This window comes from Pelmatolapia mariae, linkage group LG3_W (genome assembly GCF_036321145.2).
Source record: "Pelmatolapia mariae isolate MD_Pm_ZW linkage group LG3_W, Pm_UMD_F_2, whole genome shotgun sequence".
Taxonomy (NCBI): domain Eukaryota; kingdom Metazoa; phylum Chordata; class Actinopteri; order Cichliformes; family Cichlidae; genus Pelmatolapia; species Pelmatolapia mariae.
Window position 1 is genome coordinate 51,533,825 of NC_086229.1, and position 24,355 is coordinate 51,558,179.

General features: G+C 40.4%; 1 protein-coding gene across 1 annotated transcript; it reads right to left on the minus strand.

Moving 5' to 3' along the window:
• Window positions 1-872: 872 nt before the first annotated feature.
• On the minus strand, window positions 873-21,397 carry LOC134624599 (zinc finger protein ZFP2-like). Its single transcript, XM_063469599.1, has 4 exons — window positions 21,176-21,397; window positions 10,781-11,215; window positions 7,992-8,255; window positions 873-3,940 (listed from the first exon to the last, which is right to left on the minus strand). The coding sequence occupies exons 2-4, from the start codon at window positions 10,950-10,952 to the stop codon at window positions 2,301-2,303; spliced, it is 2,076 nt and encodes a 691-aa protein (XP_063325669.1). The 5' UTR covers window positions 10,953-11,215; window positions 21,176-21,397; the 3' UTR covers window positions 873-2,300.
• Window positions 21,398-24,355: the final 2,958 nt, after the last annotated feature.

Below are 24,355 nucleotides of genomic sequence, written 5' to 3' on the forward strand. Positions count from 1 at the left end.
CCCTTTTCCTCACTCCCGCTGGGTTTAAATCTGGGACTCTCGGACATTTGACCTTAGAACTGAAGAAGCTTCTCGGATGAGAGGTGAAACGTCTTCAAGCAACTTAAAGAAGTCCAGATGCTTTTCTTTTCAAGCTCCTTAGACTACGATGACCTGGATGACTGAGAACCTTCACAGACAACCCAGAGCTTCTTCCCCAGCTCCTCCAGTTGCAACAGAGGAAGATTTTGTTGTCTGTCTTTGGCTTCACCAAAACTACCATGGCGATATCCCACATGCCAAAGCAACAGAGGAATGTGCTTCTTCTGACAGCAACACACAGGAAACCAGCAGTCAGTGATGGGGAATAGAGGACGCCTGGAAACAAAAAGCAATCCTGCACTACAATAGGCACAAATATTGCTTGGATAAGAGAGGATGTTGGCACCTCGAGTTGGTGAAGGAAAACTAACTGATGGCTGCTGGCTCTTTTCTCCAATTTCCTGGATGTCTTGGGAAACAATGTCTTTGTCCCACCGGAAACAACTTCACTGAAGTGGGGGAGTTCTCTACAACCTACAAATGAAGTGATCCTGGGAGAGCTGGGGCACAGGCTGGTGACCTCACCAACTGCAAGACACCCTTTTCCCTGATTCTCAGCCACTTCTGCCATTGATCTCAAGATGCAGTAGTCTGAACCAGAGTGTGACCCACACCCCACCATCAAAATGAGAAGAAGGTGCAAAAGGAGCACCTCCAGCATTGGAACAGCAGCCCCTTGCACCAGGTGTAAAAGTGTGCCTACAAAAACCACTCTAATGTGGTTAGTACATCTTGCTGCTAATGAGGATGCACACAGAAGAATACACTCTGGAATATAAATTTTGATCATTTTATTGGTCATTTCAGCAGTGGTTATTTGGTCATTAAATTGCTTTTCCGGCCACTAACACACCATTTGTGATTTTCTTTTTGGCCATTCAGCCCTGCACAAAAATAACAATGCATTATAATCAATGTTGATGTGAATCAATTACATGTCCCAGACTCTACTATTAATAATACAAGAAATTTCAGTAGCAATGCAATTACATAAAATTGCGAGATTTGAGGTTGTCTTCCAGCTAGTGCAGTGGACAAACATACTGGTGTTTAAAGGGTTAAAAATGTAAAAAGTAATAATTATTTTTATTTTTACTTAAAAGCTTTATGCAGAAAAAATGGCAAAAAAACCAAAAAAATAATAAAAATTACAGACCTAGTCTGTTGGTGGCCACTTTTGGCCATGAACAAGCTGAAATGGTAGTGATTCTGAACAAACCCAGAGGGTTGATCAGGTCTCTGAACTGTACAACATAAAGTACATGCAGAAGTATAACAAGACAGTGTTATGTAGGTTTCAACACTGTTCACTATCATAACTGTCAATAAAGTACATGGTTGTGGTTAAAATATTTGTGGTTTAATGCTCCAATAACTAAACAAACTAAAACCTATTTTGTGCCCGTGTAAATTGACCTTCGGTTTGCTGCAGTTAATCTGCTCCAACAGTAGGAAGTTTTTTAACTGGAGCAGAAAAGCTGTAAAGCTGAACATCAGTCTTTTTTCTCCCATATTTTCTTTCTATGTTTCGTGTGCTAAAACACTACATCTTAAAAAGAGCAGTTAATATTTCCCAGCTGAATTGGCCTCTATTCATTGACTAATTGAGGAATCACTGCAGCTCCAATGTAGATTTTGGATTTGACAACTGGGAAAAAAAATACCTTATGCAATCTTCTAATTGGTGTGAGCTGTATGACAGTCAAAGATACACTTAGTGCCTGGAAATATGCCAAGATTGCAAAAAACATTTTATCTGCTCATTACAGTTCATACACTCATAACTGCCCTTTTGAGAAGCCTCTAGAAGGAAAAGCGTTATTGTGTGACAGTTTTAAGGCAAAGGAGGGTGGGACTGACAAAATGTACTGGAGACTTCCCCCTTCAAACATGAAACTTGGTATTTGATACTTTTGCTCCCTTACAAGAACAAACACAGTTCTTGACTGTTGCTCAATTCTTTCATTTTTATTGTGTTTATTTATTGTGTTTTATTGTGACATTTGTCCCAATATAGGATATAAAACAGTAATAATAAACAACATAGCTAAACAATGAACCAACAGGAGCATACTGAACTTAAACCTTCATGAAGTATAAGATCAGAGTTTCCCTGATACAATTAATAGAATAATGTAATAAACTGAACAAACAATGCTGAGAGTTCTTTACTGCTCTAGACAGAAAAATAATGGCCTGAATATGGATCATCTTTTCACTCACGTGTTTAGCGATGACTCACAGCTGTCCCACATTTTCTTAGTATGAACATTTAAACCCGTATGAATTCTCATGTGCTTCTTTAGTTTTATCCTCTGGACAAACCTTTCCCCACAGAAGCTACAAGGATACGGTTTCTCACCTGTGTGAATTCTTACATGACAGTCCAAATTTGGTTTCTGAATAAATCTTTTCCCACAGGTGTTGCAAGAATACGGCTTCTCACCTGTGTGAATTCTCATGTGTCTTTTGAATGCTGATGGGTCAGCAAATCTTTTCCCACATGTGGTACAAGGATATGGTTTGTCACCTGTGTGAATTCTTGTATGACATTCCAAATATGACTTCTGATTAAATCCTTTCCCACAGGTGCTGCACGAATACGGCTTCTCATCAGCATGAATTCTCATGTGTGTTTTGAACACTGATGATGCAGCAAATCTTTTCCCACAGGTGTTACAAGAGTACGGCTTCTCACCTGTGTGAATTCTTGTGTGTTTTTTGAACGTTGATAAGTCAGCCAATCTTTTCCCACAGGTGCTACAATAATACGGCTTCTCACCTGTGTGAATTCTCGTGTGTCTTTTGAACGTAGATGATGCAGCAAATCTTTTCCCACAGGTGCTACAAGAATATGGCTTCTCACCTGTGTGAACTTTTAGATGACTTTCCCAATTACATTTGTTAGAAAATCTTTTCCCACAGGTGCTACAAGTATATGGTTTCTCACCTGTGTGAATTCTTGTATGACATTCCAAATATGACTTCTGATTAAATCCTTTCCCACAGGTGCTGCACGAATACGGCTTCTCATCAGCATGAATTCTCATGTGTGTTTTGAACACTGATGATGCAGCAAATCTTTTCCCACAGGTGTTACAAGAATACGGCTTCTCACCTGTGTGAATTCTCATGTGTCTTTTGAACGTAGATGATGCAGCAAATCTTTTCCCACAGGTGGTACAAGAATATGGCTTCTCACCTGTGTGAACTTTTAGATGACTTTCCCAATTCCATTTGTTAGAAAATCTTTTCCCACAGGTGCTACAAGTATATGGTTTCTCACCTGTGTGAATTCTTGTATGACATTCCAAATGTGACTTCTGATTAAATCCTTTCCCACAGGTGCTACAAGTATATGGTTTCTCACCTGTGTGAACTCTTAGATGTGTAGTCATTTTGTATTTATTTTTTAAAGTTTTTCCACACACGTCACATTGTACATACTTGTTCTTTGTGTCAGTTCTACTTTGACTCACTGACACAGGACTGTTGTCTACTCTCTTTCTGTGACGTCTCTTCTTCAGCTCTGTATTTCTAGTAGATCCTGAGTCCACATGCCCATTTTCTTCATGATATCTGCTCTCTGCTTCAGGAGAGCTGTGAGAAAGGAGCTGCTCACTGTTTAGTTCTGGTTCACTGTTCTGGTTCACTGTGGGAACTTTTCTCATGAAGGTATCAGCTTCCTGCTTCAGTCCAAGCTGGTCTCCCTCCTGACTTCTGCAGAGTTCCTCCTGTTCCTCTTTAATCTGTGGGGGCTCTGGGTCCTCCTGGTCCAGACTAGAGTTCCTCTCCTGGTTAAAGACCTGCTGTTCTGTAAGAGCCTCTTCTTCCTCAATAGCATGTTGGCGTAGGACATCTGAAGGCACAAGGGGGAAAAATGATAGCAAAACAAACATTTGCAAAAATGTTTACTAGTCTGAACCATAAGCAGATCTCTACATAGTAAGCATGTTGCTCACATATACCACTAAAATTTAAAGTGTACAAATGAGAAAAATTATTAGGGCACTGATGGAAATGTTTAGTTCTGTAATGGTGTGTGCTGTGTGCAGGCAGGATGCTCAACTCCAACATGACAAAACTGAATATACAATCATAAACTTTTGCAGGCAGACAGAACACACAGCATAAGAAAAAGGTGAACCAATGTTAACGATGCGACAACAATTACTAACTGACAGGAGATTAAAATACACTGGCAGGAACATGAGGAAAAGAGAAACAGGTGGACACACAGCTGGAACTTATTAGGTAAGACAAGACAAGGAAGTACAGTGGCTTGCAAAAGTATTCGGCCCCCTTGAACCTTTCCGCATTTTGTCACATTACGGCCACAAACATGAATCAATTTTATTGGAATTCCACGTGAAAGACCAATACAAAGTGGTGTACTCGTGAGAAGTGGAATGAAAATCATACATGATTCAAAAGATTTTTTACAAATAAATAACTGAAAAGTGGGGTGTGCGTAATTATTCAGCCCCCTGAGTCAATACTTTGTAGAACCACCTTTTGCTGCAATTACAGCTGCCAGTCTTTTAGGGTATGTCTCTACCAGCTTTACACATCTAGAGACTGAAATCCTTGGCCATTCTTCTTTGCAAAACAGCTCCAGCTCAGTCAGATTAGATGGACAGCGTTTGTGAACAGCAGTTTTCAGATCTTGCCACAGATTCTCCATTGGATTTAGATCTGGACTTTGACTGGGCCATTCTACACATGGATATGTTTTGTTTTAAACCATTCCATTGTTGCCCTGGCTTTTTGTTTAGGGTCGTTGTCCTGCTGGAAGGTGAACCTCTGCCCCAGTCTCAAGTCTTTTGCAGACTCCAAGAGGTTTTCTTCCAAGATTGGCCTGTATTTGGCTCCATCCATCTTCTCATCAACTCTGACCAGCTTCCCTGTCCCTGCTGAAGAGAAACACCCCCAGAGCATGATGCTGCCACCACCATATTTGACAGTGGGGATGGTGTATTCAGAGTGATGTGCAGTGTTAGTTTTCCGCCACACATAGCGTTTTGCATTTTGGCCAGAAAATTCCATTTTGGTCTCACCTGACCAGAGCACCTTCTTCCACATCTTTGCTGTGTCCCCCACATGGCTTGCGGCAAACTACAAACGGGACTTCTTATGGTTTTCTTTTGACAACTTTCTTCTTGCCACTCTTCCATAAAGGCCAACTTTGTGCAGTGCACGACTAATAGTTGTCCTATGGACAGATTCCCCCACCTGAGCTGTTGATCTCTGGGGCTCGTCCAGAGTCACCATGGGCCTCTTGGCTGCATTTCTGATCTGCGCTCTCCTTGTTCGGCCTGTGAGTTTAGGTGGACGGCCTTGTCTTGGTAGGTTTACAGTTGTGCCATACTCCTTCCATTTCTGAATGATGGCTTGAACAGTGCTCCGTGGGATGTTCAAGGCTTGGGAAATCTTTTTGTAGCCTAAGCCTGCTTTAAATTTCTCAATAACTTTATCCCTGGCTTGTCTGGTGTGTTCTTTGGACTTCATGGTGTTGTTACTCCCAATTTGTTAGACAACCTCTGAGGCCGTCACAGAGCAGCTGTATTTGCACTGACATTAGATTACACACAGGTGCACTCTATTTAGTCATTAGCACTCATCAGGCAATGTCTATGGGCAACTGTCTGCTCAGACCAAAGAGGGCTGAATAATTACGCACACCCCACTGTGCAGTTATTTGTAAAAAAAAATGTTTGGAATCATGTATGATTTTCGTTCCACTTCTCACGTGTACACCACTTTGTATTGGTCTTTCATGTGGAATTCCAATAAAATTGATTCATGTTTGTGGCTGTAATGTGACAAAATGTGGAAAAGGTCAAGGGGGCCGAATACTTTTGCAAGCCACTGTAAAGCAGATTACACTAACATGAGACAAGTAAAGCAGGAAATCCACAGACTGAACTCAGAGACACAATACTAACACAGTACAAGGACCAGAGTCACATGATGGGGAAAAGGAATCCACGAGCTAAGAAATACAGAACAGAAACCAAAACACTAGTAACCAAGAACCAAGAAGAAAAAGGACTAATAAACAATAATGCAAAATCAAAACACTGGGCCACAGGCCTAAGAACATAACAAGTTCTGACACATTCATAAGCAAATAAACAGCTCAGTCAGATTAGATGGACAGCGTTTGTGAACAGCAGTTTTCAGATCTTGCCACAGATTCTCGATTGGATTTAGATCTGGACTTTGACTGGGCCATTCTACACATGGATATGTTTTGTTTTAAACCATTCTATTGTTGCCCTGGCTTTATGTTTAGGGTCGTTGTCCACCTGGAAGGTGTCCGGCTCGGACAGTCTCGGTCATTGTGTCCTTGGGCAAGACAAATCACCTGTCACCTGTTACTGGTGGTGGTCAGAGAGCCCAGTGGTGCCAGTGTCCGGCAGCCTCACCTCTGTCAGTGCTCCCCAGAGCAGCTGTGGCTGCAATGTAGCTTGCCATCACCAGTGTGTGAATGTGTGTGTTAGGGCTGTTCCATATAACGATATATATCGGATGACGATATAAAAACATCTATCGTTTCATTTTACGCTATCGTTTGTTTCGTGGTGTCGCAAAATAAACTCTTTACGGGAATATTTTTTCATCATTTTGATGCTCACTGTAGCGGCTATATTAATTTCTTGAAGTTCTCTCTTTCTCTTATATTTAATATAACCACACTACAGACAGACAAGCGCTTCTTTTTATGCGTTGTCGTTAGCAACAACGACGGTAAAGCCACCGCGTGTCCGCTTGCTCCACATAAACCTTTCACAATAAAGCTCAAGATCCTTTTGAGACTTTTCAAAATAAACTGAATCACGTGAAAGATGCAGAGTATTTACAGATGAGAAGCAAAAAAGAGCCGTCAGATGCTAAAAAAATAAACCTTAGACTCAAACGTTAGAACAGGCTTTTTCCCGCAGCACGCTGTGTAATAAATACTCACAAAGAAAACGGCGGCCGTTACAACTTATGTCTAAAAATGTATCGTTTCATGCATCAGTTAAAACACTCGACTCCAGGTCCATGACGCCCAGCTGGAAACACTTCATGCAAGTCGAGCTGCCCGAGATTCACAGAATTTACAGAAAATGTTAAATTGTTGTGATTTATATTGTTATCGGACGATAGATGTCTTAATATCAGTAAAATGGAGAGAATGTTGTCTAGCTGATTTCTGCTGGTTTAGCTGATTTAGAGCGGCAAGGTATGGTGGGTGTGTTCCCGTTAAAGAACACGGAGGCAGCTTCCAAGTTTGGGAGATTTATTCAGCTGTGGTCTTCTGGCATTCACACACAGCAATAAACCAAAAACCACGACATGCTGGTGAGAGGACACAAGGAAAAATGCTGGCTATTAGCAGCTACAAAGGCAGACTAGCAGCACACGCACAGAGTGGTGCATTCAAGGAGCGTAAGCATATATATGGTGAGTTCAATGACGTAGGACATAACAATTTCCACAGTGCAAACACTATCTATAAACAAACCACAACACTTCAACCAAGCAAATAACGTATAAACAGTGGGCTTTCTAACAATCGGGATATGAGATTTTGGTCATATCGCACAGCCCTAGTGTGTGTGTGTGAATGGGTGGATGACTGAATGTAGTGTAAAGCGCTTTGGGGTCCTTAGGGACTAAGTAAAGCGCTATACAAATACAGGCCATTTGCTATTTACTTGTCCTTATGAGGGTCTGGTATAGTGAGGGTGCTGAAGCCAATCCCAGCTACCATAGGGAGAGGCAGGGTTCATCTTGGACAGGTCACTTCAGGTCAAACTCAGGACCTTGTTGCTGTGGGGCAACAGTACTAACCACTGTTCCACTGTGCTGCCCATGAGACATATTCACTGTTATTAAAAAAAACAAAACACAGTTTTACATACCTATTCTGTGTAACTTTATCACAGGTTTCCGGATGGTCTCAATCAGTCTGAGCTGCTCTTCATCAGTCCAGACGATAATGCCTTCAGCCTCCTGCTTCAGTCCAAGCTGCTCTCCCTCCTGACTGCTGCAGAGTTCCTCCTGTTCCTCTTTAATCTGTGGAGGCTCTGGGTCCTCCTGGTCCAGATTGGAGTTCCTCTCCTGGTTACAGACCTGCTGCTCATCCAGACCCTCCTCTTCCTCACAGTCATGTTGTTGTGGGAGGTCTTGAGGAGCAAAGAAACACAAGAACAATAATCACAAATGTGTTGATACAAAAACTATTTTTTAAAAGCATGAATCAAAACATGAACAAATGGTGATCAGCCTGTCACATGACCCACTATGAGCCACACACTGTTTTATAACCCAATTCTTTGATCTCCGGGCTAAAGGAAGAACAACACTGTGTTTTAATGCTCAATCAACAATCTCTTTAATCAATACAATTCTTTTTATTCCATACCAGCTCTTTGAGCAATACAATCGTCCGGATGGGCCATGTGCATGGGAGGGGGTGCTGCAGATCTCGAAGTGTCTGACAGTTACACACACTCTTATAGCCTCAACCCCCACCCGAGTCATAAAACCTAAGCATTCACATTCTTTCTCTCAGTGAGCTTCAGTTACAACCTTGGCTTCCTGAACAGTATGTTTTGTTCTCCCTAATCAGAGAAATGAGGCCATGATTCTATGCAAACAGTATTTCTTTATAAATCAGCAGTACAAGGCATCATGAAACAGTGTAATATTCCATTCCTTTTTTTTCTCAAAATAAACAATCAATTAATTTTATTACATGTACATGGGGATGTTCACAGCTCAGCCTCAAACATCAAAATCTGCTGGGGCAGTCCCAACAGCACACATTTATACTCAGATATCAACAACCTTTGTCTCTCAAAACTAGGTGCCTGCTAATGCCTCTATCTCCTGCCTCCCTATCTCGTGTCCTTGCTGCCCACTTCTGCACACACTATGTTCTCCTGGCTTTGGCTTACCAACACCTTATCCTACCAAAGGCAGCTTGCTGTCAGCTCTGCTTCTCACCTACACCTCTGACCTATTCTCCCAATTCTGTGTGTGTGCTCTATGTGTGAATGTTTAGTAGCTTGACCTATGACCTACTTAAATAAATAATTAATATAATGCTTTACTATGGTTAATACAACTAAATCCCTAATACTACAATAACCTCTTCTCACAACACACACACACACAACAGATCAGGGAAATAGTTGTGCACACTCACAGCTACACGCTAACATGTTAGCATTGAAGCTCCTCACTGTGAGCAAAGACACAAAGTTCACCAAACTAAACTGCAGTGTGACACCATGAAAACATCACTGTGTGAAATCCTTCTTTAAATGAAGCTTCACTTCAACTTCAAAGACGTCTGTGAACAACTTGTTAAATGTGTTTTCTGCTGACATCTAACTAGATCTTTACTGCACAGTCTCAGTGTGTACAGAGGATCTAAAACACTGACGCCTGATGTACTCAACACTGGAATCTGTTAGAGAAAAAAAGTTTAATGAATAAATCAATTAAACTGTTTTAAAACCTAACCTATCAGTAACCATGGACCTGCACCAGTCCAACATAGTCCATCACTGGACACTGACCCACAGCTAGGGCTGCCACAAACGATTATTTTGATAGTCGACTAGTCACCGATTATTTTTGCGATTAGTCGACTAATCAGGTCATGCATCCATTGAACGTAAAACGTACAGCTTATTGCACCAGCATGCATCTGCTCTTATATAACTATCATTAGCTTACAGCTTTAAGTGTTTAAGGTATGTGCTAACTAAAAATAAAGACAAGATGATAGTTTATTAAATTTTAATGAAATTTGCAGATTGTTTCGGTGAAGTTTAATAAACTCCTTGCTATCTAAAATATAACAGGACACCGGAGTATATTCTCGAGCATCTCACACTTCTGATAATCAGTTGTCTGCTTGACGTTTATTCAGCTGTGTAAAAACTATAACTTTAATCTCAGCCAAACCGATTTACTCAGGAACAAATAAAATACTAAAAAAAAGCCAAACAATAATATTTTTAAGTTATCGAAGTGACTTCTATATGTTTAATCTGAGTAGTGAAAGACAGCGGTGGGTTTGAAAACAATTTGCCGGGAGTCCGCTGTTCTCACGGGCTCTAGTTAGCCTTGCCCCCGGCTAGCTATCAAGCTGTTGGGTAACAGACGTCTCTGAAAACGTCGGAGCGCTTTTGAAAATATGTGGTGTCTTGATAAACTGAGCAGATATTTGAAGTTTACACAGCTACATTCTCGCCTGAAAATATGTTAAACATTCATTTTGTGACCCAGAAAGAATAATTAGAGTAATATTAAAACTAACTAGCTGCCGCCATTGTTGGAAACTGAGCTGGGCCGCGCTATGAATTCTGGGACACAGTTTCTTCTTCTTCGGGGTTTAACGGCAGCTGGCATCCTTGTACATGCAGTGCTGCCATCTTCTGTTTCATTCCGTTATTACACTCTTAAATCCTACTACTTATTCCTGCGTCTTTTGGGATCTTACAAAGCTTCAAACGACGCATCGACTATTAAATTAGTCGTCGACGATTTTGATAGTCGACGTAATCGTGACTAGTCGACGAATCGTGGCAGCCCTACCCACAGCACTGATAAATACCCAGTTTAACATCTTCTAGTAAAGTCAGTCACACTGAAGAATCTGAGCTTGAACAGCACAGAGTTAAAAACACGTCCATACCTATGATGTGTGAGTTTCTGTCGGGTTTCCAGCTGATATCCAGCAGTCTGTGCTGACGGTTGATCTCCTCCTCATACTGGACGATGGTTTTTTGAACTTCTGAGAAGATTTCTTCACCAACAGCAGTTAGTCTCTCCTTGATGAACTCTCTCAGATACTGAACTGAACTCATTGCTGCGTCAACTCAGGTTGGGCGGATCGATACAAGCATCGATAAAAGCGATACAGACGTTGGTATCAGATCCACACTGATGTGACAGGATCGATACTTTAGTTTGTGTCTCTCCTCTAAGTTCAGTCCGCTTCATCAACGGCAGCCATGTCTGCACACACACCGCTCCTCTACCACAGTAGTGCTGTCCTCCACCGTTTTTCTTCGGGGCTTGATGGCGTTTGACAAATCAGCTTACAGGTGCATTAATCCCGCCTACTGGACTGGAGTGTGGACAGGAGAATAGCAGGAAAAACAAAGATAATTATATTCTTTCATCAATCTTATAATTCAATAGTACAATTTGCCATTTACTCGTAGATTTCTGAGTTTAATGAGGAGTCTCTCTTTCCAAAACATGTTGTATGGCTGTATTAAAGAAGACAGCTATCATCATTTTCTTATTTGTTTGAGCTTTCCTGATTTCTGATTCCAAACATAATAAACTATCCATCGTCCCTCTTTCTTTATGAAACCCACTCTGATCCCCAGAGAAGAGACTGTTAGTATCTAAAAATCAGCTTCATCTGTTTTCATTCTCTCCATGGTCTTCCAACACTACGATGGGTTTTTAACTTGTTTACCATTATCTGCTTCCTGACTGATGGGATTGTGCCTTTTTCATATATAATATTAAACAGTTTAATATCACTTGAAGTCAACTGTCCCATGTGGGCAAACATGTTGTAACACACACCATCCTTTCATGTTGAAGTTTGCTGAGCATTTAAAATGCACACTGGATTCATCCAACACGTTTATGAGAATGCATCAGTTTACTAGATGATTTAATTACACACTAATCAATATTACAAACAAATAGTATATATAAAAGCACAATATCATTTTTTAAATAATCTCAAAAAATTTCTGACTGTGTGTCAAAATGAAATAAAGTCCAAGATAAGTCAATAGCTGTGTCCCAATTCATAGGCCGCATTTGAAGCCTGATTATGCCACAGCCAGGTGACAAAGGCTGTCCTTGTTCAAAGGCTGCTCCCAATGCGGCCCACAAATGCGTCCTCCTTTTTCATGGATTTCAAGGATGGGTTGGGTTCTTTGGTGGCTCAACCTATCCCAGGATTCATGGCCTGGCGATGGTTGTGGATAATTTTCGAAAAAATGGTGGAGAGCTCAAATGGGACAGCCAAAGAGTAAACTTTTAAAATTAAGTACTGACTTTTATGTCACTTCTTTTGTTTTATCGAGCTGATGGTTCACTTGTTAAGCTAAAAGAAAGGTGCTTTACTCATCTATCTGTCCTGCGCATTTACCTTCTCTCTCTCTTTCTCTCTGATTGTGTAATAAAAGTATGAACATGTATTTATAAGTTACACTTGTGTTTGAATCCTGCAGCTTATCACACATTTGATTTCCATGTTTGACAACTGCAAGTGTCCAGAGTGAGGACAGACTGAGGGACCCACTGCTGCACATCATCTGTGAGGCTTTGCACCCCTGATGATCCACCAGGACAAACTCAGCAGTGTGTGAGGAAGAGGAGGAGGAAGAGCCAGCAGCAGCTGACAGATGGAGAGAATAGACAGACTGTTCCCTGTTTGTGAAGGACTGTTAGAAAAGTTTAACATAACTAATTGTCTGTCCTGAATCAGTCTTATTAGGTAATGTTCAAATAATTTGATCATTCCAGTGTTTTCAGTGTGGGAGAAAGTACTCAGGGCCTTCAAGTCACACACTATGAAAGCCAGAAACAAGTTTAATATTCAGAAATCTAAAGTACGTATCAGCAGCAGAATGAAGCTAAAAATAAATGTTTGTTTCAGTTCTATGAAGCTTTGAGTATTTTGGATTAGTAGTACTGCTGTGTTTGTTGTATCATATTGCTGTAATTGTTTATATGCTTTATATATTCTGAGGTAAGTTGATCTATAGTGTTACATCATATTCTATAAGGATGTTATGTGTTTGTATACTTTCTGCCCAGTTTGACCCATTTAACAGAAGTCAGCCTGTTTAAGGCTCTGATATCTATTCTGTATGACTTAAAGCAGTTATGACATGGTCTGATTTTCTCACCCAATAAAGGAATATTTAATATATCAGTCTACTCTTCATTCTATCAGAAACAGTTATCACAGCTCGTACATTTTCTTTTTACACATATATGTAAGCATTGAGCCAAATTTAGTAATGCCAACATATTAAAAGATATATTATGTCTCTTGTATATAATACATCCATATATACACTGTCAAAGATACTTGTCTTTGAGTGAAGATTTAAGGTGATAGCAAATATAAATAACTGCAACTTGAATCTTTACTGAAGCTCAGTGTTTGAGTTCAAGTTCATTGCTGTAATTACTAATAATAATTAATATAATAATAACTTTAATGTTGGTCATATTATATTTACATTACCAGAGTGAGATGACTTTAGTCTCATGAACAACATTAGCTAATTGTTATTTACTAACTAATCTTAAAATGACTGTTCAGTACAGAAATGAAGCCCAGCAATCATGTGTTTACAATCCTGCAATCTCAGCCTCAGACAAATTTTAGTATTTGTTTTTAAAGCCCTCCATGGCTTGGTGTTGTTTTAAAATTGCTTATGCCGTATCCATCTGAGAGATCTTTTAGTGTCTGTAGCAGGGGTCCCCAATCCCAGTCCACGAGGGCCGGTGTCCCTGCAGGTTTTAGATGTGTCCTTGATCCATCACAGCTGATTTAAATGGATAAATTACCTTCTCAACATGTCTTGAAGTTCTCCAGAGGCCTGGTAATGAGCTAATTATTTGATTCAGGTGTGTTGACCCAGGGTGAGAGCTAAAACCAGCAGGGATACCGGCCCTCGTGGACTGGGATTGGGGACCCCTGGTCTGTATGAATCAAGTGCTGTCTAAAACATCAATGCCTTCTGGGGTACATCAAGGATCTGTTTTAGGTCCAATTCTCTTTTTGCTTTATATATATTCACTCTAGGCTAAATTATCAGATGTTACAATATTATTTTGTATCATCTTTATGCTGATGGTATTCGGTTATACTGTTCTTTTAAAGCTTCTGAGCTTTATAAATTGTCTTGTTTAAATAACTGTTTGTCAGAAATCAAACAATTGTTAAACAACAATTTCCTCCAGTTAAATACAGATAAAACAGAAACTTTAATTATTGCTCCTGATGACATGTTTTTAGAAATAAGGCAGCATATCAGTTGTTTATATCCTTCAGTTCAATCGAGCCACAGAAACCTGGGTGTCATATTTGACAGTTCAAAATCACTTGAGAAACACTCCAAACTACTGTTTCTAAACTGTTTATATCATCTAAGAAACATTTATAAACTCAAACTACTGTCAAAGGTAGGGCTGGGACGACAAAATACGTCGACGTAAAAAAATCTGCGTCGACGCGTCGTCACTTTCAAAACAGACATGGCGGCAGCAAGTAGCGGCAATATGAGTGAGGCAGTCGACTTAAACCACTCCACCCGAACACGCAGTTCTACAGCATGGGGATATTTTAACCGAAAAGGAAGTGATTCAATCGTTTGCCGGCTTTTTGAGGTGGAAATAAATGCTATGCACCAGCACCTCAAACGACGGCATCCAGGAGCAGCTTCTGCAAAGGACAAACCACCGTAAGTTTTCAACCTTTTTTACTAACGCTGGTTTTTACCCGTTAATTCATCCAGACCCCCCTATGAGTGAGACATACACTCACTCATAGACACAGAGATAAACACCCAACCTTCATAAATGCAAAACTAATTTAAGCTGCTTAGCAGTAACCTATAGCAGCTGCTGTTTAGTTGTTGTTGTTGTTTTTTTTTTGTGGCCCATGCTGGCAAAATGAGTCGGAATGCGCGCAGGCTGATTATCAGAATCGGCGAAAGACGAAAATGTGAGACAGCAAATTGGCCGCAGGAAAAATGTTAACAAGGATAATGCACCACCTGCTAAACGTAGCCGTCGTGGACACTATTACATTTGTCAAAATTGTCAAATTTAATGTCTTTCATCCTATTTGAACGCTGTATTTATACATAATGCTTCTCCAGCTTGATCTTATAGGACAAAGTTATGCCATCTAATGACTAGAAAGCAGTGCACCAGTAAAGGTGCCATCAGCTATGGCTGTTTAAACGTTATTTTTTGACATTATTTTTTGCAGCCATCACGATTGCTGCATATCATATGTTCAACATTGGGGATTATCATTAATCTCTTACTGTTATACTATGAAAGCACATGGCATAAGTGTATATATATATATATATATATATATATATACACACACACACACACACACACACAACCAGATCCTTATCAAATTATTTTGATATTATGCTTTCCATATAATTATTTTGTAATTACTCAAATTCATCTGGGTGTGATTTATGATTTCAGGAACAAACAGAAAAGTCTGGAGGACTACTGTCAGAGAAGAAGTACACCATGCACCCCCAGGAGGTGGCTGTACTTACCGAGAGCGTCTTATCTATGATTTTAAAAGACATGAGACCACTTGCTGTGGTTGAGGATGAGGGATTCAAAGAAATGCTGACCACTTTCCAACCAGGTTACACTCTGCTATCTAGGCGTCATTTCACAAGCATGATGGAGAGAAAGTATGAAACTTCAGTGGAGAAACTAAGGAATGAACTAAAAAAAAGCCACATCCAAAATCTCCCTTACCACTGATGCTTGGACAAGTCTGGTCACAGAGTCCTACTTAGGGGTAACTTGTCATTTCATTATTTGTTCAAAGACGCCATTGCTGCTGTTTGTATATTATTACTTTTTTGCTATAATTTCCTTTGTTATATTTTTTGTTAAAAACAGAAGATTGTAGTACAACGTTATTGTGGGTTTTGTGAATGAAGAGCACTTTTTGGCAGAAAGCAAAGTGAATGTTACATTTTGTTTAAAGACACCATTGTTGCTATTTATTTGAAATGTTTTGTTAACTTTTCCTTAATTTTATATATGTTTGCACATTTCATTTCTTGTTAAATGCTATCTCTATTGTATTGATTGTATGACCTCTACAACTTTACTTTGCATTTTTTTTATTAAAAGGTCTTCAAATGAAGAAATTTGTGTTTTTCATTGATATACATAAATTAGTAAATGTGAAATTGCTATACAAGTCAAATAATGGGGAAAAATCGTTAATCGAAATCGAATCGAATCGGATTGAAAAATTAATCGTTAGATTAATCGATGCATCGAAAAATTAATCGCTAGATTCATCGATTAGGAAAATAATCGTTTTGCCCAGCCCTAGTCAAAGGCAGAACTTGAGTGATTATTCATGCTTTTATTTCTTCTCGTTCGGATTGTTGTAATAGTTTTTTTTTTTTTTTAAACAAATCAGCTTTGGATTGCCTTCAGGCTGTACAGAATGCTGCGGCAAGACTTTTAACTGGCACAAACAAGAGGTCACATATTACTCGAGTTTTGGTTTCTCTTCATTGGCTGCCAGTACATTTTAGGGTTCATTTTAAAAAATTTGTAATAACTTTTAGAGCTCTACATGGTGAAGTTCCCCAGTATATCACTTGTTGAAACTAGGGGTGGGTTTTGATTACCGATTTTTCGATTAAAATCGATTCTAGCTTGGATAACGTGATATCGATTCATTAAAATCCTGAATCGATTTTTGTAATATAAATTTATTTTGCCCGAAATGCCAGAATCTCTGGTTAAATCTCACTAAATTTCAACAACCACCAAACAGCTAAAACAGTAAATGAGAGCAGGCACAAAGATGTAAATACAAATACAAAGCGCGGACCGCGAACGGATCAGAATCAGTGAGATGTGGCCTTTCTCACCCGATGGCATGGACACGGTCGGGCTGAAAACTGACAGCTCGCTGATTCTAAAGCTGTTAGTTTTATCTCACTCCAAACAATATTGACCGAACCAGCAGCAAAAGAAGATCCAAACTACGCTTCACATAAACATTGTCATGAATTCCCTCTTAATTTTGCTGTTTTGCGATAAAATCACACTTTATGTACAGCTCTCTCTCTCTCTCTCTGTACTTCAAGAACAGTTTCCCGTCTAAAAAAATCTGTTTTCTGTATTATTCGCTTGCTTATTACGCACAAATCTACCGTTGTTTACAGCGCTGTCAGCCGCTGTTTTTTTTACTTACTTCCGAAAAGAAAAACTCATTTCTGCCGTTCAATACTGAACAAATTTAAACTTTTTAAAATTATGCAAAATTGCAAAACACTTAGCCGTGTCTCTAATAAAACCTCTGTTACTTTGCTCTGCTTCACTTCAGCAGCATCACCTAATGTTCATATGGTGATTAATGGTTTTCTTTCGTTTTTGATCTACTGCAGAATATTTTGATAAAATCCTAGGCCAGGAAAACCTTGCCTGGGATTAAACCATTAAAGCCACGTTTTTCTGTTTTATTTCAGCTTCTTTGACACAAAGGCATCTGCTGTGATGCTTACACCTTTGATAAAGTCTTGCAAGTGTCAGCTTTCTTTTTATAGATATAAAAATATGTAAATGTACTGATCTGTATTATAATATTTCTAACTGTCTGGGGCCACATTTTCCCGATTCAAATTGAATTGAATCGAATTGTGGATCAAATCAATTCGGGACCTTGTGAATCGGAATCCAATCGATTCTAGAAATCAGTGACGATCAGTGGCGGTCCTAGCCTGTTTGGCGCCCCGGGCGAACACGCCCCCTCCCCCACACACACACACACATATATGACCCTATATATGAAGAGAGAGAGAGTATGCATAGTATGCAAACGGCTAACAAACAGACATCATAATTTGTCATACAATGAGAACAGGACAAATCGACAATTGACACTGACTAATTAATATTATATTATTGTATATATTGTTTGGAGTTTAGTCTGTTACTGTTACTATTTTTACCATTTCTTCTTGGAGGAACTGTAACCCACATAATTTCCTTAGGGATTAAGAAAGTATTCTGATTCTTAATGTTTTAGGATACATGACCTGCCATTATCCAATGACACATCTGCTTACCTGTATCTTTTGCTCGTTTCTCCTTGTAGGAGCCATAATTAAATGTATTGAATTTTAATGATCACTGGGTTTTCATTTGTTTGGTTGCTATGGTGATGTGTAACGGGAGTCACGTGGGTGCTAGCGGCGACATTAAGAGGGCGTTGTCAGTCTGTCTTTCACTGGTTTGATTTTGACAGAGAGGAGGGCTGGGTAGCCGTAGTTTTTGTTGACCGCAGCACAACGAGTTTCCCCTTGTTGCATTAGAGCCTGTGATGTTTTAACCCTCTACTGCATAGCGTTGCCCTGAGGCAACAAACCACATTTTCATGCCTTACACTGGCCCTTCAAAAAAAAACAACTTTTTTTTTCAAATAATGCTACCAGGCACATCTCTTTACAATAAAATGATGAGTTGAAGGTGGTGTGACTTATATTTGGGGGGGGCAGGACCCCTTTCTGCAAGCTGCAGTACATGAGAGATGTCTCCATTCAGAGGCAAGATAAAGATCACTATTTTACATGTTTATAGTGAAATAAATGTATATTAAAAAATACTTGTATGTGCATGAATATGTTAAGAAGCATATTTGATTGTTTTTTCTACTTTTTAAAATTTATTTATATAGTAAAACTGTTAATTTTCATTCGTTGCCTCAAGGCAACACTGCGCAGTTAGCCCAATTTTTTTCAGGCACTATAGTGCATTTGCATATGTGTGTAGAGATGTGTTTGTGTGCATTTATATGATCATAGTCAATGCTTTTTACTTTACAATCTACTCATAATTACAGGACATGGATGTAAATACCTTTTATGCAAGGAAACCAAGGGAATGTGCACTTTCTGTCCTCAGAAAGTAAGGACAGTGAGCTTTCAGGGAGTGACAATGAAGTAGAGGAGTGGATGCCTGAATGAGGTTTGAAGGACACTTAGGAGCTCAGGGGTCAGGGGTCAGTTGGTAAAGTAACTGTGTCTGTGTGTGTGTTAGTGCCCACATAGCAAGCAGGTCTGGCCAGGATCTGGTATCAAGTCGGCACTTCTGGGAGAGTAGAAAAGCGCTATATAAAAATCAGTCCATTCACTGTCTGAACATTTTCGGCATGTTACTTTTGCACTGTTTTGCATGTTCCGGCACATGTTGTTATTGCATGGCTTGATTAAGGTACACATTATGCTGACATCTGAGGCCAGAGCTGAAACTGTTCTGGGCCAGCACAGGGCCAGCAGTGTGTCTACAACTGGCCCGTGGCTGCATACCACCTACAGATGGCCCACATACCGCAATGAATAACGGCCCTTTGGTGGCCCAGATCAGGTTTGCCAGAGGTAATCCACACATGGGCCAGCACAGGAAGACTAGGGTGTCTGAAACTGGCCTTGTGCTGGCCCATGTGTGGACCACCTCTGGCAAACCAGGTCTGGGCCACCAAAGGGCCGTCATTCTTTGCGGTATGTGGGCCATGTGTAAGCACATTGTGTGGGCCTGATCCCTGCCATACCAATATTGCTGTGCGGGTGTCAGTGTGTGTGGTCGTGTATTACTTATTGTTGTGGGGACACAAATTTGTTTACACACTCACATTGTGAGGTCTCGCCTACTTTATGGGGACAAATTGCAAGGTAAATCATTCAATTTTAGGGTGAAGGCTTGAGTCAGGGTTAGGATAAGGTTCAGGCAGGGACTTGTGATGGGTAGAGTCAGGATAAGTCTCCAGGAAATTAATGTAAGTTAATGTAATGTCCAGTGATGGAAACACAACGTGTGTGTGTGTGTGTGTGTGTGTGTGTGCACGCGCGTGCATAGGGTTAGGGTCAAATGTTGGATGCATTTTGGTGTTTTATTATTTTGTGAAATGTTTACATTGTTTATTTGTTGTTTATTTATTTGTTCATCCTTGTTGTACTAATACAACTTATTATAGAATAACTTGGCATTTTACTACCCTTGTTGCACAGTGTTGCCTTGAAGCAACAAACCAATATCTGTTTGGGGGGGGGCAGGGTGTCAAATTTTATGATTGATATATTATTAGGAACCCTAAAGCTCCCCCAAAATAGGGAGAAATAATTTTTTCCCCAAAAATTAAAAAGTCATGCAGTAGAGGGTTAAGAGTTTGAATCGCGAGCCGATCACATTGCTCTGTAAACTTTTCAAGCACTTTAATAAACAAGCAAGCAATTCCACCTCTCGCATTATTGCGTAAAGTTGACAGCGCGTCAGGCAAATAGGCAGGCTCAATCCCCGGCCTCTAGCGACTGTGGAAGTCGCTACACTCCTCCTCTTCTTTCTCTTTTTTTCAAACTTTAAAAACGGGTTGTGTGTGAGACTTTAAATCAACAAAATATAAAATATACATTTTAAATTGTTATTGATCCCTTTACCCCTGGTCCTAAAGTGTATATTTATTTTCTTACTCTTCTTATATTTATTGTTTGTTTACTTGCACTGCTGTAACTGGAGCCCCGTCGTCTCGTCTCTCTATATACTGGACTGTATGTAGCGGAGATGACAATAAAGTTTACTTTGACTTCAGCAGCGAGCAGGCGCACCGAGGGCTCTCGCGCTCACTTTTCGCGTATAGAATTTCGAAAAAACATCGGTGCAAATTATAAGTCTGTATCATAATGTCTGCTGTTTTCGTGTTGTTGGTTTGTTTTTATTTTGTTTTATTTTGCAAGTTGCTTATTAGCTGCTGCTCCAGCCAGCCAGAGAATCCCCCGCCGCCCCGCCCTCTCCTCCCTGTGCCGCAAGCAGCAGGCGCACCTCGCAAACGGAGGGCGCCCTTACTCCCAGCAAATGGGCGATAGAAAACCGATCGGTGCCTATGCCATTCCCAATATGCGCTGGCATGATGTCGGGGCAGCATGAGTACGAGCATTTTTTTTTTGCCGATGCCCGTGATGCCGCCCCGGGCAACCGCCCGTGTCGCCCGTATCTAAAACCGCTACTGGTGACGATACCCAGCCCTAGTTGAAACCTCATGCTTCATCCCAAGCACTTTGGTCTTGTTGGGATTGAAAATGTTTGATTCCTTTTATTAAAATAAGCGGTTATAATCATTCTCATATATTTGCTGCAAATGTGCTCATTTGAGTTGGCACTCAGTCTTCTGAAGGTCATAAGCTTCGTTCAGCATGATTGTCAGGAAATGACTTGCAGAGGGGTAATTGCTGCTGTAGCTGAATCTGGTTCCACTCACCGAACGACGACCGTCTGGAGACGATTTTATGATCACTTTAAATCCGTCCTCGTGTCTCGTTGTCACGGTTACACTGCGCTCACTGTCCGTTTCCTCCACATTACAGGTTTACTTTCACTCTGGTTCTTGCTCTGCTTTTACGCTTTGTTGTTTGTCTTATTACGTTTACCTTATTTCACCGCTACATCGTCTCTCTTACTATCTACTTCTGTTCTCATTTCACTTCCTGAGACGTCACTTCCCTCTGCCGTCTGCTGTCCATTCACAGCCCAGGAGTGTCAGTCGCTCCTCCTCCCGACACTCCTGCTCTGCTGGTTCTTCTTCTTCTTCTTCTCCTCCTACATTTTAATGGCGGTTGGCAAACAACTTTTAGGTGCATTTACCGCCACCTTCTGGAAAGGAGTGTGGGTCAGAACGGTTTTGTAATCTACAGTCTCGGATACACACCCGTCAATCTTAAAAAGCCAAACACTGCCCTATAAACAACATCCCCTGCATCCCTTTGAAATATGTCTCTCACCCTTAGGTGAACACTATTTTCTTGCAATTCAGACTTCAACCTTTCCCTTTCTCGCTTGTACTTACCGCACTCCAACACTACATGCTCAAACGTCTCCTCCTGTGCACAGAAGTCACAAGTCCCTGTGTCATGTTTGCCAATCTTTTTACGCGTGCTATTCAAGCCTGTGTGACCAAATCTTACTCTCGAGATTATATGCTCGTCTCTTCTACTTCTAAAGCTTCTTCTACATTGCTAGACTGTTTTCTGCATGCTATAATAATACCTGCCTTTCCCGTCCCTGTTCCATTGTGCCTGCCACTTCTCTTTCAACTTTACCTTGATTAAACTTTTCACCTCACTTTTACTGTATTTGATAGTCAAACCCACATAACTTCTTCTTGCTGCACCTTTTGCAAACTTATCGGCCTGTTCATTACCATCAACACCGATATGCGCAGGAACCCATAAGAAAACCACTTCTATCCCTCTATGTTTAATCCTATACAATAAATGAAATATCTCAAAAACAATATCTTGTCTAGAGTCCGAAGACATATTACCTATACTCACCAGTGCGCTGCTAGAGTCTGAGCAAACCAAATACCTCCCCAGTGGTGCGTCCTCCACCCAGGTCAAAGCCATTAAAATTGCTACAAGCTCCCCAGTATAAACTGCCAAAGCATCTGTAATTCGTGCACTCGCCATATAACTTATGTCTGGGAGAACAAATGCAACACCCACTCTGTTATCCAACAGTTTTGACGCATCAGTAAAAATCTTCACATAACCTGAGTACCTTCCCACTATATGATCTTGCACCTGGCTTTTAGTCACCCCCCCCCCTTACGTAGCAAATAGAAGTCAGGAATTATTTGGTGATATAACCAAGGTGGCAATACTGACAAGGCTACTGCTGGGCTAAGGTCTGTGCAACTAAATCCCATCTCATTGACTTCTTTTCCTATAGTCCACCCGAAACTTCTCCATTGACCAGTCCCTTTTTCTTGTTCTTGGCAAGGCTTAAGTACACTCTGCGCTATATGACTGTCACTATGTCCCTTCAAATTTGCCCAGTAAGTCAAAGCAATTTGACGCCTCCTTAGTTCTAATGGTTGCTCCCCCATTTCCACCTGCAAAGCAGCCACTGGAGTAGTTTTAACAGCCCCACAACACAACCTCAGAGCTTGATATTGAACTCTGTCCAGGTCATTCAGCAAAGTTTTAGCTGCTGAACCATAAACCAGACACCCATAATCCAGCACTGACCTAATGAGACCTACATATAGAGCTCTCAATGCTGTCCTGTCTGCTCCCCAGTCATTACCTTTTAAACACCGTAAAATGCTCTGCTGGTTGCCACAGCAGAGCAGGAGTGTTTGTTTGTTTGTTTTTAGCAGATGAAGTGAGTGAATATGATTCATTTAGATATTTGTTGTTGTTTTAATCCGTAGCTCCGATTTTCTAAATGAAGCCAAGTATTTTTCTCCTCTCTGTGTCAGTGGGATAACTGTACATGTCCTCTTATCTCTGAGTGAGTGCAGCACAGCACACAGCAGCAGAGACTGTATACAAGGATAACAAACTGTGTGACATGCTGGTCATTGTTCCCACTTTATTACAGATTTACATGATGAATTCGTGGTAGGAACTAATTACAAGGTCAAAGATAAACAGACATAAATCACATGTGTTTATATGTGAACAAACAGAAATGTGTTAAATATATAAATATGCATTAAAGCCACTAAAGTGTCTTATAATCCCTGTTAACACATGCCTGCTGACACAGCCTGAAACCTGTTAATGTTCTGATTTAACAGCAGATTTCTCCACATGCAGGACAGAGAAATTCCTGCCTCTGTCACACAAAAGGTGGAAAATATATTTGTTTGACATATTAATCATAATAACAAAGAAATTTAAAAAAATGTTGGTAGATCCACTTTTTAGGAAGATGAGTTGATGAAGAAGAGAGTGTTGAGTGGGAAAAGGCCAGTGAGTTCATGTAAATGCTGCTTCTGCTGTAAGACACAGACCTATAAATGCATAAAAATGATTTTCATTTCTATCCATCATCTTGAACACTGGCTATAAATGTGTTCACTTCATTGTTGTGTGATTTGGTTTCTTTACGTGTCTCCTTCAGTGCAAATAAAGGACTGTTAGAGAGTGTGCTGTGTGTTTTTCTGAAGCATGACAATCCTTTCCAACAAGTATTTCCAGCTGTTTGCCTCCCCTCTGCACTTTAGTCTTTCTTCTTGTCATGTCTGTGTTTGTCCACCAGGTGTCTCCCTCAGCTCATTTTCTCCAAATCAGAAGCATCAGATTTGTGGAGACGCTGTACCTCCCAGCAGGGCTGGACCGGGCATTTTGACTAGCGACCGGCCCACCAGGTATTATAAGATAAGATAAGATAAGATAAGATAAGATAAGATACCTGTATTAGTTCCACAAGGGGAAATTTCATGTTAAGGCTGCCGACCTAATGCATGCAATGGCAGCGCCATCCTACCCTCCGACCATACATACATTACACACAAACATCACATGGGGAAGACAGGTCAGAGAGGTATAACAATGGAAAAATGCACCACATGAGGAAAGATAAGGAGAAAAAAATAACTCCCCCCAGACTGAGCTCCAACAGGGAGATCAGTTTGAACAGAAAAAAACACCTC

Bases quoted from the DNA above. Each gene is read 5' to 3' on its own strand.
- LOC134624599 (XM_063469599.1), bottom strand. From the start codon at position 10,952: ATGAGTTCAGTTCAGTATCTGAGAGAGTTCATCAAGGAGAGACTAACT. The intron at 8,256-10,780 runs GTATGGACGTGT...TTGCTCCTCAAG, and splicing joins CAGAAACTCACACATCATAG to ACCTCCCACAACAACATGAC. The intron at 3,941-7,991 runs GTATGTAAAACT...TTGTGCCTTCAG, and splicing joins GATAAAGTTACACAGAATAG to ATGTCCTACGCCAACATGCT.